General features: G+C 40.9%; 1 protein-coding gene across 4 annotated transcripts in view; it reads right to left on the reverse strand.

The window, feature by feature from the left end:
- The window catches only part of VWA8 (von Willebrand factor A domain containing 8), a 197,133-nt gene that overhangs the window by 175,303 nt on the left and 2,322 nt on the right, over positions 1-19,508 (reverse strand). For all 4 annotated transcript variants that reach the window (XM_072850135.1, XM_072850134.1, XM_072850133.1 and 1 more), the window contains exon 2: positions 9,829-9,906. In XM_072850135.1, coding sequence (XP_072706236.1) covers positions 9,829-9,906 — 78 coding nt within the window. The remainder of the gene's footprint in view (positions 1-9,828; positions 9,907-19,508) is intronic.

Raw genomic sequence — 19,508 nt, forward strand, 5'->3', positions numbered from 1 at the left:
TTCTTCTTCGCTGCAATACTGTTTTCCAAAAGCAATGCACATCACACGTACCACACACAACAGGCCAAATGCAAATAAACTAGTCACAGAGAATAACATGTTCCTTTCTACGAGATTTTCAAGAAAATTGAGAAAGTTCCTATTCCATATATTCTTTGGGAAATAAAGGGTAATACATCACATCAGAAGAACTGCTCTGTCCAAACTTTGCTACTGGATAGTTATGGTAATTTGAAAAGCACCACACAAATAAAAAGTATTATATTAAAGGTACCATTAAAATTGCAAGACAGAGACCTCACTGAAAGGCACATTCATTATTACTCCTACCTGTTGTACGAACATGTCAATGTGCCCCTAGTGTATTTTTATAATAGCTGTTCTCAAAAAAAAAAAAAGTTACTTTACTTAAAGTGGACAAATAAGCTTGGAAATCTTGCTGAAACACTGAATTCTTTCATGTCAAAAGTCACGCATTAGAAGCATGGCAAAAACAGCTTTGACACAGCATGACTACAAATGCCTGTGGTGTAATTCACATTAATATGTGTAGCTATCTTTTTTATTTTTAAGATGGCCTCAAGAAAATCTCGGGCAAGACTTAAAAGCATTACCACAAATAGAAGCAGGATTTAAGAACGTTCAGCAGCAAGACAAACTGTCACGTAAAAGAGAACATGAGTGTACAGCATTCAAAAAAATCTAAAATCTTAGGAACGTGATCCCCCTGCAAACCTTAAGGAATATATATAAGGCACTCATGTTCTTGTCATTGTGTTTAAGCAGTCCAAATTTTCTTCAAAATATTAATATGCAAAATGCATCTTTTAAAAATCTCCTATAATTTCCTAACTTTGCCTTTTTTTTTTTTTTTGAGAAAAGGACATGAAAGACATAATTCCTTATTGATACATTTCCTAGAAAATTGTTTCATTGCTTCACCATTCACATCATTCTCCTCACATACAGATTACAGCTGGATCAATTATAATACATGTTTTCAATCACAAAGTCAGCACACTGACCATCTGCAAACTCGCTCAACGGAAGCCCGTTACAAATAATGCCAAAAATTCAAAGCAAGCATTCCCTAAGGTGAACTGTCATGACAGCAGCTTCCACTTGTCAGTTCCTTCTATTCTAACATGCAATATCTGTACATCACTCCGGATATTAAGCCTACTTCAGTTTCCCAGTTATGCCCTTCTAAAATCAGAAGAATACAAAATTTTTTGTACGTGCAATCCATACTGCATAAATTGTTTCCAAAGCACAGGATGCTTCTCAAAAGCAACTTCAGATGCACATACACCATATCCTGAATATTATTTCTATATATTTAGGTTATATAGAAATATATAGATATATATATTATTTCTATATATTTGCACAGTCTGTTTAGTAGCATTCTGCTGATTTGCACTAGTTGAGTAGCTGGCCCTATATTCTTAATCTGCAGGATGATGCGTAGGAAGCCTCTACAGTGTATTCTCAAAGACACCATCTGGCACACGCAGGAAAGTAGTCAGTGCTACAATTTGCTATTCCTATCTATCAAGGATGGCCAGCGAAAGAAATTGCATTCTATTGCTTTGTAATATGTGATAAGTAGGACAACACCTAGCAGAATGCGCAAACATTTTGTAAAGTGAGCAGTTGCAGCTGAATGGAGAAATCCCCAAATAAGAAAAGAAGAAAATGTTGGAGATAGATTTTGAAGCAAATGCAGCAGCTGCTCTTGTTTGATCCACAAATCAGCTTTTGATAAAACCAAGACTGAAATGGCTATGCTAGCCTCGGAAATTTTCCAGTTCACTCATACTTGAATTCTTGGCACATGCTACACTCACTGAAGCCATAAGATTCACTGGAGATAGCAGACAGTATCTGCTGGCAAGTCCTTGTGTCTCACCTACAGAAGAAATCCCATAAATGAAGGGGACACCTACCTCTTCCCACTGTTCAGATGCAGACAGTTAAATGAACTGATTCCCAAGAATATCTGTTCCAGATGTGGTACAACATACATTAGAGCTCACGTCCTTGTATGACTCTAGTTTGGTCAGTATGATAATAACCAACAGGCACTTAGAAGACACCAACGTATATAACTTTCAACAGAATAAAAAAAGACCTCTGCATACCCTGAACCTTTGCTACAGTGCATGTTCAGAGTCTGAGAATGGCTCCTTTTATCAGAGGAGGTGAAAGATCATGAGGGGAAAAAGATCTCCCTCTCTCCTGATTACCAAGGGGGTCCTTTAGCTTTCCACAGCAATTTGCAGTACATTCAGCGCAGGGGGTAGCCGCTGTAAAATATGGTTAAGGAAGGAGGGGACAAGGAGGGAGGTCTTTGTCTAAAAACATAAATACATTTCAAAAAGTTAAAATGTTCAAAACCCGAGCTCACAGAGACTTATTTCACAGCTTGTTTAGGCCAGGGGACAATGAAGGAAGAGAGCAAGCTGCCCAGCACACTGTGAAGGAGGCAGCATGGCCGAGGTGCAGAGGAAGGCACTCGATGTCACCTGCTTTCCGCTGCTTTCATTTAGCACTTCACAAGTAAAACACTGCTGCTCTTCAACTTTATGCTGATGCACAGAGCCCAAGGAGTTTTCAAAGTCTCATAACGTGGCTGCATCACAGACAGTTTTCACTGCAATACTATTTTTCCTCATAAATTATTCATAGAAACGGTCTTAATTCCAACAATTTTTTGCTCTTGCAGTGGTAAGGAAACAAGTTGCAAGTCTTTGCAGGGGCTTAGAAAAGGGGAATTTACTTCTTGGATGAGACCGTAAACTAATTTATCATTAATTCCTCCGAGTCGATTGCTTCACAGGAAGGTATAAGATCTACATAGGTAAATCACAGAATCGTATAGGTTGGAAAAGACCTTTAAGATCATCGAGTCCAACCATAAACTTAATGCTACCAAGACCACCACTAAACCATGTCCCTAAGCACCTCATCCAAATGTCTTTTAAATACTTCCAGGGATGGCGACTCAACCACTTCCCTGGGCAGCCTGTTTCAATGCCTGATAACCCTTTCAGTGAAGTAAAATTTCCTAATATCCAGTCTAAACCTCTCCTGGTGCAGCTTGAGGCCATTTCCTCTCGTCCTATCACTTGTTACCTGGGAGAAGAGACCGACCCCCACCTCTCTACAACCTCCTTTCAGGTAGTTGTAGAGAGCGATAAGGTCTCCCCTCAGCCTCCTTTTCGCCAGGCTAAACAACCCCAGCTCCCTCAGCCGCTCCTCATCAGGCTTGTGCTCCAGACCCTTCACCAGCTTCGTTGCCCTTCTCTGGACACGCTCCAGCACCTCAATGTCTCTCTTGTAGTGAGGGGCCCAAAACTGAACACAGGATTCAAGGTGCAGCCTTATCAGTGCTGAGTACAGGGGCACGATCACTTCCCTAGTCCTGCTGGCCATGCTATTTTTGATACAAGCCAGGATGCCATTGGCTTTCTTGACCACCTGGGCACACTGCTGGCTCATGTTCAGCCAGCTGTCAACCAACACCCCCAGGTCCTTTTCTGCTGGGCAGCTTTCCAGCCACTCTTCCCCAAGCCTGTAGCGTTGCATGGGGTTGTTGTGGCCCAAGTGCAGGACCTGGCACTTAGCCTTGTTGAACCCCATACAATTGACCTCGGCCCATTGATCCAGCCTGTCCAGGCCCCTCTGTTGAGCCTTCCTACCCTCAAGCAGATCAACACTCTCGCCCAGCTTGGTGTCATCTGCAAACTTACTGAGGGTGCACTCAATCCCCTCGTCCAGATCATTGATAAAGATATTAAACAGAACTGGCCCCAGCACAGAGCCCTGGGGAACACCTCTTGTGACCGGCCGCCAACTGGAGTGAACTCCCTTCACCACCACTCTTTGGGCCCGGCCATCCAGCCAGTTCTTTACCCAGAGAAGAGTACATCCATCCAAGCCATGAGCAGCCAGTTTCTCCAGGAGAATGCTGTGGGAAACCGTGTCAAAGGCTTTACTGAAGTCTAGATAGACAACATCCACAGCCTTTCCCTCATCCACTAGGCGGGTCACCTTGTTGTAGAAGGAGATCAGGTTGGTCAAGCAGGACCTGCCTTTCCTGAACCCATGCTGGCTGGGCTTGATCCCTTGGTTATCCTCTACGTGCTGTGTGATGGCACTCAGGATGATCTGCTCCATCAGCTTCCCTGGTACCGAGGTCAGGCTGACAGGCCCGTAGTTTCCAGGGTCCTCCTTCCGGCCCTTCTTGAAGACGGGCATCACATTCGCTCATCTCCAGTCAACTGGGACCTCCCGAGTTAGCCAGGACTGCTGACAAAGGATTGAAAGGGGCTTGGTGAGCACATCTGCCAGTTCCTTCAGTACTCTCGGGTGGATCTCATCAGGCCCCATAGACTTTTGAGTGTCTAAGTGGTGCAGCAGGTCACTAACCATCTCCCCCTGGATTATGGGGGCTCCATTCTGGTCCCCGTCCCTATCTTCCAACTCAGGGGGCTGGGTAACCAGAGAACAACTGGTCTTACTTTTAAAGACTGAGGCAAAGAAGGCATTAAGTACCTCAGCCTTTTCCTCATCCTTGGTCACTGTGTTCCCTCCCCCATCTACTAGGGGCTGGAGATTCTCCTTAGCTCTCCTTTTGCTGCTAATGTATTTGAAGAAGTATTTTTTGTTGTCTTTTACAGCAGCAGCCAGATTGAGCTCTAGCTCAGCTTTGACCCTTCTAATTTTCTCCCTGCACAGCCTTGCTACACCTTTGTAGTCCTCCTGAGTTGCCTGCCCCTTCTTCCAGGGGTCATAGACTCTCCTCTTTTTCCTGAGTTCGAGCCAGAGCTCTCTATTAAGCCAGGCCCGTCTTCTTCCCCGCCGGCTCGTCTTTCAGCACTTGGGGACAGCCCACTCTTGTGCCTTTAGGACTTCCTCCTTAAAGAATGTCCAGCCTTCCTGGACTCCTTTGCCCATTAGGGCTGCCTCCCAGGGGACTCTGTTGACCAGTCTCCTAAACAGGCCAAAGTCTGCCCTCCGGAAATCTAAGGTGGCAGTTTTGCTGACCCCCCTCACTGCTTCTCTACGTATCAAACACTCTATCATTTCATGATTACTCTGCCCAAGATGGCCTCCAACCATCACATGGCTCACAAGTCCTTCTCTGTTTGTGAACAAGAGGTCCAGCAGGGAACCTTCCCTAGCTGGTTCACTCACCAGCTGTGTCAGGAAGTTATCTGCCACACGCTCTAGGAACCTCTTAGACTGTTTCCTCTCTGCTGTATTGTATTTCCAGCAGACATCTGGTAAGTTGAAGTCTCCCACAAGAACAAGGGCTAGCGATCGTGATGCTAGAAATCATACTTCTCCATGGGAGTATAAATGAAAAGAGAATATAAAGGAATCATGTAAAACCAAATAACTTTCTGGAAAGAACACTGAATGGCATTCAGAAGACTAAGTTTCTCTTAGAGACATATAAACATGGAATAAATGAAACTATTCTTAGCTGGATGTACAACTCATAGGGAAATACATAGCCAGAGCAGTTATCTGTAGCTCAGACTCCAACGGAGGGACATATTGTGTCTGCTTTTGAGCACAACAGCTCAGTCCAGCACAGATAAGTTTGAGAGATTCTAGAAAAGAGCAAGAAGAATTATGAAAAGTCTGGAAGACATGGAAAAGTTAAAGGAATCGGAATTCAGTCTAGAAAAGAAATGACTGAAAATCATAACAACTGTTTTCCAACATGCAAGACAGAAGCACCATGAAGAAAAAAGTAATCTGTACATCATGGTTATGCTAGCTAGAACAAGCCCCAGGGAACTAAAAGTATGTCCAAAAAGATCTAAGTGAGGCATCAGAAAAAGTTTTTTTCACAAAAGAATCGCTGATTACTGGAGAAAAGTGTGCAGAGAGGTCCTGGAATCTTTGTCACCAGCACATTTTAAGAACAAGGAGGACAAACATCTCTCAGAACGGTTCGGATTCAGCTGACCCTGCTGTGAGGCACAAGGAACAGTGCAGACAATTCCCTGAGCTCCACCCAGACCTTCGCTGAAGGTTTCCATATCCCCGTGTCTCCCTGTGCCTCACTCTCAGTATAGACAAAACAGGGATAATGGTGTAAAACGTTCAGAGCTCTACTGACAAAAACCCCACTGTTTCAGATTCTGGATTAGGTGGTAACAGCCAAGTAGCAGATCAGTTGCAAGCCTACATGAAAACTCAAACTGCTGAAATAATCACCACCTCTGACAACAGACATCTTCCCTTAGGCTAGGAAAGAAGAAATGTAACGACAAAAGTCTTTGTTAGCACAACATTACAGTCATCCTGCAATATAACCTGTCTCTGTAATGTGTTGCACTCTGACACTCAGATTTAAAGTTAACAGAAAGAAGAATGAACACATGTTCCAGCACAAATCTGAACCTACTTTGGGCAATAACTGAACACAGATGCTTATCCTTGCTTCAGCACGTGGTGCATACCATTCTGGGAGAAGGACACAGAGGCATCTTACTGTTAAGGCAATACCGATCTTTCAGGTGAAGAATAAATAACAAGAACTTGTTGGCACCACTGAGCCTACTACAGAGGAATAACCCCAATTTCCTCAACATTAAAACAATTCCCTTTCAAGCACAGAAATCTATTTAGTGCTACTTTTTTTGTATTTCATTATTATACGCACAAACTTTCTGTTAAAATTCCTCACGATAATTAGTCTTCCATATATCTCAACTAACAAAACTAACAGGATTTATCACTTAACCCCTTGTATACATGCACGTCACGTTTGATCACACATTGGGGAGGGTGCTCAGACTCAGGACACCTGACACAAAACCACACACTGTTTGAAATTAATCTTCCACAATTCAATGCAGTGGCATGTAGCATGACTACACCAAACTCCCAAATGCACTTGCACCTTCAGAGAGCAGCAGAGCTAACGTGGTGTTGGTAAGAGAATATCCCTTTTCCTGCCTTAACAAGGATTCGCCGCCATTGAACAAAGTGTCCTGGAAGAACTATGTTAGGAATTGTTTTGTCAAGATTAATAAAAACATGAAATATCAGGTACATTGTCATTTTCATAAAATTTCCAGAAACCATTAACGAAAGCAGTGCACTGACATGAACTCAACATAAAAAAAAAAAAAATGTGTGCTCTCACAATTAAATTTTAGATCTAAACTATCATGGAAAGCCATATAAAGTTTCTCCAAAGTATAATTAAAGAAACACTCATGCTTTTCAGACATGGTAAGACTTTTAAAATGTAGGTTTTATTTTTACTGATAAAAGAACAAGCAGTGCAAAAATAACTGCCCTCTTTCTAGAACGTGTCAGACACAGTTATGACAGAAATCCCATTAACAAAATTCCCTTGTGTATGACTCATTTTTACTTGTCACTTATAAAAAGCAAAATAAGAACAATTCAGATTTTATGTACCTTTAATTATCATCTTCCAAGAAAAAGCCATTTGCCAACAACAGCAAAACAAATTAATATTTTACATTAACATACAAAATTGAGTGCTTCATACAGAACTTGCTAGGTACCTAGCATAAAACCTGAAAAGCAAAGACATAAAAACATAAGGTAACCAGCAGTACCTATCCTATCCATTTCTGCAAAACGTAACAAGGTTCAATAAAGGAGTTAAAAATCAGTTCAATTTGGTAACACAAAGAATGAAATATTTTGATATCAATTATGTGACAAAGTGAAAAATGTAAAGTCTTGTAGATACTTAAAACATTTACATTCCTTATTGTGCTACAATTTTTTTCAGGTTTTTAAGGCTATTTTTAAGCCTAGAATAATAATGCTGAGTGTAGAATAAGTTATAACATCCTTAAAATTTGCTGTAAATTACAGATATGCACTTTCAACATCACGGCATTGTAACATGGCTTTTATCTGTCAGAATAACAAAAGCAGAAACATTCTATTCCACACAAATTATGAGCTAGAAAACAGTGTCATATGCAGTACTAGTAAATGAACTGTAACTGCTTCAATTCCCTCCTCTTAGTTCTCACTCCACTGCAAACATAATGTCTGAGACCTTTTCAGGAATATTTCCCACTGAAGTGGATGATTATTTCTAGTCTTAGTTTAAAAGAAATCAGGTTAAGTACTTTGGTCATTTAAATGTAATATTAGTTACTATAATAAAATTTCAAAATATACAACATTTCAGTTTATAGGTTAGTATAAATATGCAATTACGTTCATCTATTTTACACCAAAACATCTTGTATCTCCAGCAGTCAATCACACAGCAAAACAAAAAGTACTCTTAAAACAAGAAAAAAAATGTGTCAAGTAATGCACATACTCTCTAAATGCCTCACAAAGAGGAGATAATTGACATGAAGCCAATACAATCTACTTAATTTCACTAAAGGAATATAACTTTGTTCTCCATAGTAACATAACCATAGAACTAAGGGATAAAAAAATTTCCTAAATTTAAATATACAAAGAAATTGTACTCAAGTATTTGAAATCAATTTTCTGCTATTAAATACATAAGTATTCTACCTTACTTAAACTAATTTAATATTTAGGTTTATAACCAAAATTTTGTACCTTAAGTAATCCTACTGTAAGTACATGAATACTGAACAGTATCCCAAGCATGACATAGGCTCCTTTCAGTCATGATTATTAAAAGAAAAAAGAAAAAAGAGAAACAACTAATAATACACCTAATATGTGCTAATAAACATTACTTTTAGTTGTAGTATCAGATTTTAGCTGATCCCATCATTCTGTACAGTTCCATGTTTAATAACTTTTTTGCTATCAGATTAGTTTTCAACCACTTTCTCCATATTATAGTCATTAACTAGACAAATCTGATTCTTTGATTCTATCACATGTTTTCATAATTCTCTTACCTTGCCAGTCCAAAGAACTGAAAGAGATGCTGATATAGCAACTTAGAGCTAACATTTATCTCGCTGAAAAGTGCAGATTGACCAAACCATGTAATAGTGACTGGCATGTTGTGGAAGAGTGGAAGGCAGGGAGGCACTGTTAAAATTAACACATTTGGTACAGCACAGAAAACCCAAAAGCAAAACAATCTACAAGAAATGTAAATAAGTGAAATGGATCCCATTAGTCATTGACATAGACAACTGATGTCCCTACTTCATGATCAAAATGAGAAAACAGGCATACAAAATAAATTATGAAAAGCAAAAATCTATCATTTAAGAAGCTATAAAAAGTAATAATACAGAGCAGCATTTCTCAACTGTTTGGCCACATTCCCGGGGAACTCACGAGGTATGGGAAGTGTTGTTACAGTCTAAAACAGAAACCCTTTCCTCATGGGCTACCCTGTAACAGCAAGGGCTGACACATGGTACTGGGTATCTTCGGTACCGTAGATCAGCTGGTAGGAAAGCGTCAGAGTGTGATGCCTACTGGGGTATGGGAATAAAGCAGCCCACAATCCAGAGGCAGCTAAGTGATCTGGCCTACCAGACTAGGCCAGATTGCTGGTCATCCACTGGATGATCGTCTGGATGAGACCCCTTTTGAACAAAATATTTAAACACACACAAATGATCCTTTTACTATCCCACTGACCAATGGGACAAGTTACATTCAAAGTTAAGAGATTCCTCTATAACCAGCTGAAGCAGAGACACAGTAAAGAACTCAGCAAAGATAGCCTTCCCCAAATTTCATGCTTTTTTAAAACATATTTCTTAGATAATTTCAGTAAAGTCAGTGGGCTGACTTGAGCGAGTGAAAGTTTTTGGAATAAAGCCTTGAAACTCATTCAAAAGGAATGTAGATTCTTACCGTAGTTCTGTGGAACAAGTTCTGGGTTTTTCGGTGTTTTGAGTTTAAAAGACACATCTCCAATAGTGACAGTATCACCTAAAAAAGGGAAAAAATGACTTTTAGTTCCCGGATACTTTTTAAGTGTTTCATGTCCTTATATTAAAGTTTAAATGATAGGCCTGCTGTGGTAAGGCTCACTGTTCACAAAACAGCCTCTAATGTGTTTGAGAACTATTCGTTTACTAATTAGGCTCTGCTGCTTTTCAATAGATCAGGTACCAGGACAATGTACATTTAATTAATATTCCTTGACCTTTTTCTTTTGTTGCTGTTGTTATAACCATAACTTACTTTGTTGGGAGCTATGGAATTCAAGCTCACTGTAGAACCCCATTCCAGCTACCATCGCTGATTTATTGAAATTAAAACCTTAGCATGTTTGTCTGCAGAACTAGCAGTGAGAAATGCTTGTAGGGGTGATGATTTTCCTGAGTTTTCAAGCAGCCTTAAACAGTATCTGTTGGAGGTACAAAATGACATATTCATGTCAGTGGGCCCTTCCTGTACTCTCTGACTGCAGAACCTGGCACCTTTCCAAGGTCTGAGAAGTCTCAAGCATTTCTTGCTCTGGATTTCATCAAAACTAAAGCACCTGGCCATTTTATTCACTGGTCTCTTACTAGGACCTGCCTGTCTTATCTGTCTTTCTGCAACCACAGGCTTGAATTAAATTGCAGGGCATGCCCTGTGTACTTTCTTGTGGAAATCAGAAGTGAAATCTAGTTTGCGGACAGGAAATGGGCAAGCACCGAGGCAGCGGTGGTCACATAGAAAAACAGCACAACACCCAAAACCTGTGAAGCCAAGAAAATGAGCTGCAGATTGGTAACAAACTCAAAGTTTATTTTTTTCAAGAAACCATCTGGGCCATGCAAATGAGTTCACAAATATTAAAACCATGAAACTAAGATGACTCTAGTAAAATGATGTTTTTTCCATTACTGTTGCTGAAGATAGCATCACCTTCACTGCCCAACAGGCACTGTAGTGCGTGCGTGATGATGGAAAGGATTACTGGAGTAAGACCGCTGCACAGGGGTGCAGTTTTGCCACAGCAGTCTGATTACACTACCTTTCCATGAATTGAGGCCAAGTTTTGGAACTGTTTCTTATGCTTTTCTCAGAAACAAGATGTAGAAAGTACATAGCCCATGAACAAGATCCAACTCAAAATCCTTTTGTAGATCTGCACCTTGTCCTACTCCATCCAAGACGACCCAGTCTACAGTTGCCTACCTCCAGCACCGTGTAAGGACTCAGAGAGTTCAGAAGACCAACGCTGGAACCAGAGAGGGAGATGCTGAAGAGGAAGCTTGTGCCAATTAACAAAGGCAACTAAAACTCCTCCCATACATACAGCAGCTCTCCCTTCAGTCAGCAGTGACTCTAGTTTTGCACTCAAATGCAGTTCTCTTCCAGCATACCCAGATGTTTCTGCTCATCTCACAGGACTGAGAATCCCCAGGTTCTGACATGACTCACACAATCTGTGGGAAGGTTACACGTTTAGGACTAGATTTGTAGCAGTCAGAGGAGAATCACCTACAGCAACAAACAGGAAGCGGCAAAGAAAGGATTATAGCTGATTTCCTCCCATATTTAAGGGCTTAACAACGATGCTGAGACTGGGATTCACAGCCTGATATACAGGCCTGCATGTGGTTCTTTATGTTGCTCTTGAAGTCCAAATAATCGGCCCCCCATTTTTTCCTTAAAATATTGGCAGAAGGCGGTAAGCTGGTAGTTGTTCCTGCATTTTACGCAACAATACAGAGCTTCAATGGCTTGCCAGAAAGTGGGAGACTTAGGCAACAGCAGTACTGCCAAATAAAAGGTAGCCAAGGATTCATCCCTGGTCCGAAGGACAAGCAGCACCAAGCAGTTCCCACCCACCCTACTAGAGCTAAGCACCCTTCTCTGGCAGATCTGTGCAGGAGCCAAGAAGTGGGATAGTCTCAAACAGAGCTGGGGCTAAGCTAACGATTAGGCAGCAGTCTGGGGCTTTAGTTCATTTCCTGGCCCTCGCTGAATTTGCAGTTCAAATGCACCTAAGAGTACTGTGCGCTCTTGAGCATGAAGCATTCAAACTCGCTCCAAAAGAAAGTCCCACAACAGCTTGGGGGCCCGGTCCCCATTCTGGGAACTGTTATATATCTTAAAGAGTCACTGGACAACAGACACAACCACTGCAGGGAGTAAAATCTAGGCTTTGGCTCTCCAAGGGTTTTGCCCACTTCTCTAAGTTTTAAAGTAAGAAAAACTATTTTACTGCCTAAGCATCATCTCCCTTTCCCTTTCTTCTGCTGCAGCTCCAATCACTCTTTCTCACTGGGGAACAGCTAAAGGATTGACCAAAATGCCTCCAAGTTGATGAAAACATCCTGGGAGCCCACTGCTTCCTGCAAAAGTTGACACCTCTCTCATTAGCTCAGCTAGGAAGAATTTTAACATTCTAAAAAGAGCAGGTTGCCTGATATATCCTTAGGAAATTAGTGCCAGTTTATTTTCTCACCATTCCCCAGCCAACATGCAATGAGACAAGAGTATATGACTAATTAGCTCCTAGCTTAAATCACCTCAGCTCAATTTGTAAATACTCTTTCATGCATACACAGTCTTCCAAAACACAGTAGGGACAAGATGCTGAAACAACAAGGTGTCAGACTTTTTCAATACATTGGAATGATATCATCTACAGGAGAGAATTTTAGTTACCTACTTTATTGGCACAGTACTGAAAAGCGTTAGTTGATTTCCTGTACTCCCTAAAAAAAAAAAGAAAACCCAACTGAGTTTGGTCGAGGTGAAAAATGGAAAATGCATCTCTTCTGGTGGTACGTACGTCAGTCCGTAATACGCTAACCCTTGATCAACACATCTAATCATGTCCAAAAATTCCACAAATATTCCAGCCATCAATGGACCCTACAAACTTTCATGAAAAATGGGCTGGGAGGGAACTATATGCAAGATGTGGAGAGAGCTGAGCACACAAAAACCCTAGCATACAGTCAGGGCATCCAGCTTTCAACAGGTTTGTTGCTGCCTGGAGACAAATGTTGCCTCCAGCTTGCATCTGTCCAAAAATCAAAAATAGTAGCAGTGTTTAATAGAACTTTAAGCAACAATAAACCAAGACAGCAGAGTCTATTTTCCTAGCTAAATGAGCACAGGGGGGATTAGCCCACTAATCTTATCACATGCTTCCACCTGGGCTATATTTTCTTGTCTCATTTGTTTCTTCTGTACTTGTTTAAAATCTCATGTTTGGTTACTCCATTTCCACTGCATTTCCAAACTCTTTGAACAGAGATGTCATCCTGGACATGCTCTTTCCAATGTTTCACCAGCTGGCAAGGAACTGACAACAGCCTGCTTGGTAAAATGGTGGTGTTAAATCAGCAAGACTCATAATTTGAGAACATGTAACCCAAATTATTTGACTCCACTGCAAATTATGGAATAGCCCATGAATACTCCAACCCATCTCACAAGCTACTACCACACTATTGTGGACAAAAGCTATACACACAGGGTTTTGCAATGGAGACTTTGTAGCCTATATCAGGCTTGCTTAGGCGAGCAGTGAAGATGTGCCCCTGGTTTCTTATGTCCCACACAGAAAACGGTAATCTTAGGTACCACAGTCTTTGGGGAAAACAGTGGGATACAAGCAGTGCCCGATGTATGGCTACTGAAACAAAAAACATTTGGGCTAGTGCCCAAAGAGATATGGCTACTGAAACAAAACAAGTGCTAAATAAGCCAAAATCCAAAAGGTAAGGGGGGCATCCCATTTGGGGGGGGACAACATACAGACAAAGCAGGTCATTTAAGAGCCCATGCAATATGGGTCAGAAACTGGCAGCACATAAAGATCGTGACCCAGTAATGGCACCCTGAAGAGACTCTCTGAAACAAGGAGATATGAAAACAGCCTCAATACATGCAACAAGCTCTTTCTACTGCATCTGGAACAGACAGGTGTGAATTGCACCTCTGGCAAAATGGCAATTCGCACATGCACATACAGCTAGCCAGTAACCGCAACACACTGAACCTGATACACTCTCTTTAGAGCTACATTTTAGACAGAAAACAATATTAATACCTACATCTGCTTTTACAATAACTGACAAGGGCTCTTCAGGCGAACCAGGCCTATTTCTTCCGCTCAGTCCACTGAGGGTTACTGAATAGAAAGGCATCACCTCCAGCTTCAAGCCCTTGAGCTGCAGAGGAGGCAGCCGGAGGCTGGGAGAGCACTTTGGCAGGGCACCCCTGCACAAACACCCTGTGCTTTTATTCTCCCCCAGCGTCTCCTACTCACTGTTCTCTGATACGGAATAGCAGGACTTGATGGACCTTTGTTCTGACCCACTGTGGATGCTTTTGTTATAATCTCAGTAAGAAGGCTACTTGAAGATGCAGCCTTATTGTGCGCTTGGCACCTTTGACCCGGTCTTCTATTTAAAAGCTAGTATTGCACCAACTATCCCTCTTCTCCTCTCCCCCTCCCAAGAATAGACTATTCCCTAATCCTATTTTTTCCTATATGTTGAGAAGAAAAAGCCACTGCTATTTAAATTATTTACAGCAATGCCGGTCATATCTGAGATAAATAGATTGCATCTCAACTACAATTTAAGAACTTAAGAAGCAGAAAAAAGTTTTATTTCTCCTACTCACCATTTTTTTTCTGGTGAAATAACACATCAAGGAAAAAGAAGGACATGAATAAATTTGAAATGGCTATTTTAAAATAAAGAAATCCTGCAGCAAAAGAAAACACTCTGCACAGATCTATATGTGTGTTTAGTTTTTGAGTGCAGAACAGAAACCATTCCAATCTCGTGTAAATCTTTATGTTATCAGGGTTTTTATAAGACACTACAATGAAACTTCAGGTTTAGGTGGCTGAAATTATTGCCTTCTGGCCTCTTTAGTCCTGAATTTATGTGAGATTAACACACTCCAACAGTCATCTTAGTATATTACACATTCACTTGTACACAGACCATCCATCTGGTCTCAAAGGCCAGTAAGAGCAAGAGCATATTAAAACTGTGAAGGTGCTAAGCTCTGCTAACATTAATTTCTGTGTGATAAGATCACACCTGTTAGAGGAAAGTTCCAAATCTGTATTATATTCAAATATATATTTCCAGGTCTTAATGTCATTCTAATGTGAAGGAAAGGAGAAAAAAAACAAAAGATGCTTTTAACTGGTATTTATCCAGCACATTTCCGAAAGGACACAGAAAAGAGTGTCAGCCATCATCCTTGAAGGGCCAACTTATTTTGAAGAAATAGAAATGGCACTTTCCAGGATTTGTTTCTTCTTTTTCCTCAACTTTTCTGAATACATTATTCAGTGGGGGGAAAAAACAAAAGCAGCGCTATCTACACAACTTATTTCTCTCATTTCATACCTGCTCTTACTGGCCATCTTCATGGCTGCAAACATTACACACTGAGTCACTGAGTATCACTGTAACCTATTCTGCATCTTGTATTGGTACTGGCAGCCTCCCAAACTCATGAGTAGGAGGGACAGACACCCACTCCCTGCACTCACTAGGTTTGCTCCTTGACCACCACTGCCTTCACATACAGATGAGGTGGAGCTCAGCTGCTGCCACAGGACGCTGCGGACTGACAGCTGCTGCTGACTGAAATAGTTGGATGTTTACACAACAAAACCCATCTCCAATCTAAGCAAAAAAAAATCCACTTAACTTAAGTCACCCTTTTTTTATGAGCAAAAGAAAGAAAGTCTTTCCCTTTAATAAACCAAAATAATTACTTCAAACATAACACTGGAATATTACTCGATTTCTACTGAACATTCCTGTTAGACTTCCTATTTTTTTTTAATTTTCAGTTTTGAAGCTAATGCTTGATTTTTTAATTGTCTACTTTAGGCTAATGATTCTCTTTACTGATTAAAGTCCAAAGTGTCACTAAAACAAAATCTTGGTATTTACTCCAGGAAGTGAACCTTTTCCTCCATTTTTCTGCATTAGTAGAAGATCAACAACATGAACGCGGAATCTTATCTGACAACCAGTCATGTAGGAAGCTTACCATTATTTCTTAGCAGAGAGCTATTTTTCGTTTGGGCCAATAGCATACCTTGAAGGTAGGGAGTCTGATGATGCTCAATTACAAAAGTGTTATGATGTGAAAAGTCAGTTTTAAATATGTTTAATACCATGATGATCTCACATAGACTTGACATATAAATTTCAGAATATCTGAGTAATATGCTTACCACGTCGAAGAAGTGCTAAGCTGCCCATTTCATCAATTACCGCAACACTTTAGAAATACTGGTCATCTTCTTCAACTTCCTGCTCAACATCAGCTTACCACCAAGATGAGATCTGATGAGCTGTGGCTCTGGCTGGCTGAGTCTCAAAAACCTTCAAGGATGGATGTTCCACAGCCTTTCAAGCCAACCTCTTCCTCTGCTGCACTATTCTCCTAGTAAAAACGTTTGTCCTATTGTCCAGTCTGAGCCTCCCAAGCCCCAATTTGTGATGACTGCCTCTTGATATACTATCTGCCATTATTAAGTAGAGTTAGACTTAATCATTTTTGTAATTATAATTGTAAGTTGCCAACAGATTTCTCCTCCCTTAGGCCTCTCCTTGCAAACCTAACAAGCCCAGATCCCTCAGCTTCTCCTCACCATCAGGTGCTCTAGGCCCCTAACAATTTTGGTAGCCCGCAAGTGGACTCCATCAGTTTCTCAGTATCTCCCTAGAACTAGGGAACCTGAAACTGGACACAGCATTCCAGGCAGAGCCTCACCAGTGCTTGCTAGAGATGAACCCTCCCTTTACCATTGCCCACACTCCTCCTAATGTAGCCCAGTCTGTGGTTCACCGAATTTGCTATGAGGTGTTGGCTCATATTCAACCAGACATCCACTGCAACCCCACAGCCTTTTCAGCAAAGCTGCTACTCAGCCAGTGCCTCCCCAGCCTGTAGTGACACACAGCAACACTTAAGTCCAGTAGCAGAACTTCATACTTCTTCTTAAACTTTTTGAGGTTTCTGTAGGCCCAGTCCTCAAGTTTATCGAGGTCCTTCTGGACTAAAGATCTGCAGTTTGTCAGATGGTAGGGATTTTGTCCCTACATACCAAACAGCACTTTTATATTCCTCTCCTGTTGTCTGTCCTTATTTCCACTTTCGTATGCCCCCTTTTTGTGTTTTAGTTCATTGAGAAGTTCCCTGCTTGGCCAAGCAGGCCTCCTGCTGAAATACCAAATCTTCCTGCACTGTGGAATGGTTCATTCCTGAGCTGCCATTAAGTTTTCTTTAAAAATCTTCAAGCTCTCCTGGGCACCCTTATTCTTCATGGTTGTTATCCAAGGGATTCTACCTACTAATCTGCTGAATAAGTGAAAGCCTGCAGTCCTTAAGTCCAGGATCCTAATTCTGCTGCTCACCTTCCCAGCCTTCCTCCAGATCAAGTTATGGTCACTGCGATCCAGGCTGCCATCTATGACCAAACCGGCCACAGTTCTTCCCTACTTGTGAGCAGCAGATGAAGTGAAGACTTACCCCTGACCAGGCTCTCTGGCATCTGCGTTACAAAATTTTTACCAACACAGTCTAGAAACTACCAAGAGCGCACACACAATGCCAGATTGCCCTCCTAGCAGATGTCTGGATGGTTGAAATCCCCCATGAGCATGAGGGCCCATGAGTGGGAGGTTTCTGCTAGCTGTCTGTAGAAAGTGCTATCCACTACCTCCTCATAGTCATATGGTAACAGATGCCCACCACATCCCCAGTGTTCCCTTTCAAATCTTCCGTGGCCAGTGCTACTTATGTGAAAAATTAGCTCACAGTGTTTTAAAACTGTATGAAGATTCCTGAAGTACAGTTTGCTCAATGCAGAAAAGCCAGACTATCAGTCTATTCTAAACTGAGCTTAGGTATCAAAATGCATTAGTATAATTTCAATAATGTATTTCAACTAAAAAGAAACTACAACTGAAAATCAATAGAATTGTTTTTAAAACTTCCCATTTACTGAAAATATAACCAAAATAGACAAAACAGCTTTAAAATTCACTATGGCATCTCCTACGCAACTATCCTGAGTCCCTGAGTTTGCCAAGCAGGTTCAACTTCAGGATTATGTATTAAAATGGGCAGGACTTGCAGAACACATCAACACGTATCAGGACTGTAACAGCTGCTAAACAAGAAAATTTAAATTTTGAACAACAGCCAACAGTTAAAACTCAAAAGCTATTTACTGACATCTACTCATAGGAACAACCGTGAAACCCTACCGAAGAGTGTACAAAAGCTTATCTGCCTGACAGCTCATCCCTTTCTTCCAGCTATATCACTGTGTCTAATAAAAGACACTATTTTTTTGCCAGCAACCTTTTCTCTCTTAAATGTTAGAATAATTTGAAATAACTCAGGCATAACTCTACAAACTTTCATGACAACTGGCTTTGAAAATTCCTCTCTCCATTTGCTACCTTCTCAGTTGTGCTGACACAACAACTGTTTGTAAGGCCTCGCCGTAAATCAAATCACTGGAATAGTTTTGGTCACCACAATGCAGCCCACTACGTACAACTACGGAGGCAATGAACAACAGCAGGAATGTTAAGAGAAAGATGAAAGAATGAAGTCTCTTAAATCGATTTTGCCAGTGAAAAAATATTGCCAGAACGCCACTCCCAGCTGTCAACATGCGAACTTCAACAAGATAATGACACATGCAAAGTCGGAAAAGGAAATGTGCTGGAAAGCTTTTATATCCGTCATCAACCAGTTCTTTAGTCTTTGAACAGTGATAGACCCAGGGAAAAAAAAAAAACAACAACACCCAAAACCCCTTCTAAACACATGGTCCCATTCATAGTCTTCTTTCAGATTATAAATGTTTACCACAATCACTTAGATCCTGTACACTGATGATTAACATTACAGGATTCTGAAGTCTGGTACAGTTTTCACAACTGACTGTGTTATACTTGGCAGATACTCTTGTATGTATTACTGAGATCTTTTAGGCTTTAAACTCGGGTTTGCTTAGGAACTGGGACTGACCAGGTTTTGGAAAGCATAGGAAGTTGAACCTGGACAGGCAGAGCTGCAGAAAACAGTGAATGAAGCTAGTATATATTTTGGTCTACACAAGTGACAAAGCGTGAATTGTTTCATGTACACTGAGCAGTAAAGCACACGGGAGACCTTCCTTTGCTTGTACTATCTCACTGGCAATGATTTTCATTTTTCCAGCTCTTCAGTTTTCACCAAATTCAGCATTTGTTCCCACCGACCCCTTAAAGCGTCTCTGGTATCGTGTATTCCGTCAGATTTTTTCAAAAGTTTTCTATTACATACAGATGCAAATAATTAAATGTCAGTGAACTGAGTTACGTTGAACTTCACTTTGTTCAGCTCATACTGTGTTTAAGATAATAATTCATCTCAAATAACTCTGCAGTCTATAAAAACTTGATTCTTTTCAGTCATTTGGAAGGAAACATGAAACCTGCACTAAAAAATAATCTGATAGTCCTCCTTCCACAACATTTGTTACTATAAATTAAGTTTCCCTCATTAAATAAGTTGTGCAAACCCAAACCCTTCCT

The sequence above is a fragment of the Ciconia boyciana genome, chromosome 1, assembly GCF_034638445.1.
Source record: "Ciconia boyciana chromosome 1, ASM3463844v1, whole genome shotgun sequence".
NCBI lineage: Eukaryota > Metazoa > Chordata > Aves > Ciconiiformes > Ciconiidae > Ciconia > Ciconia boyciana.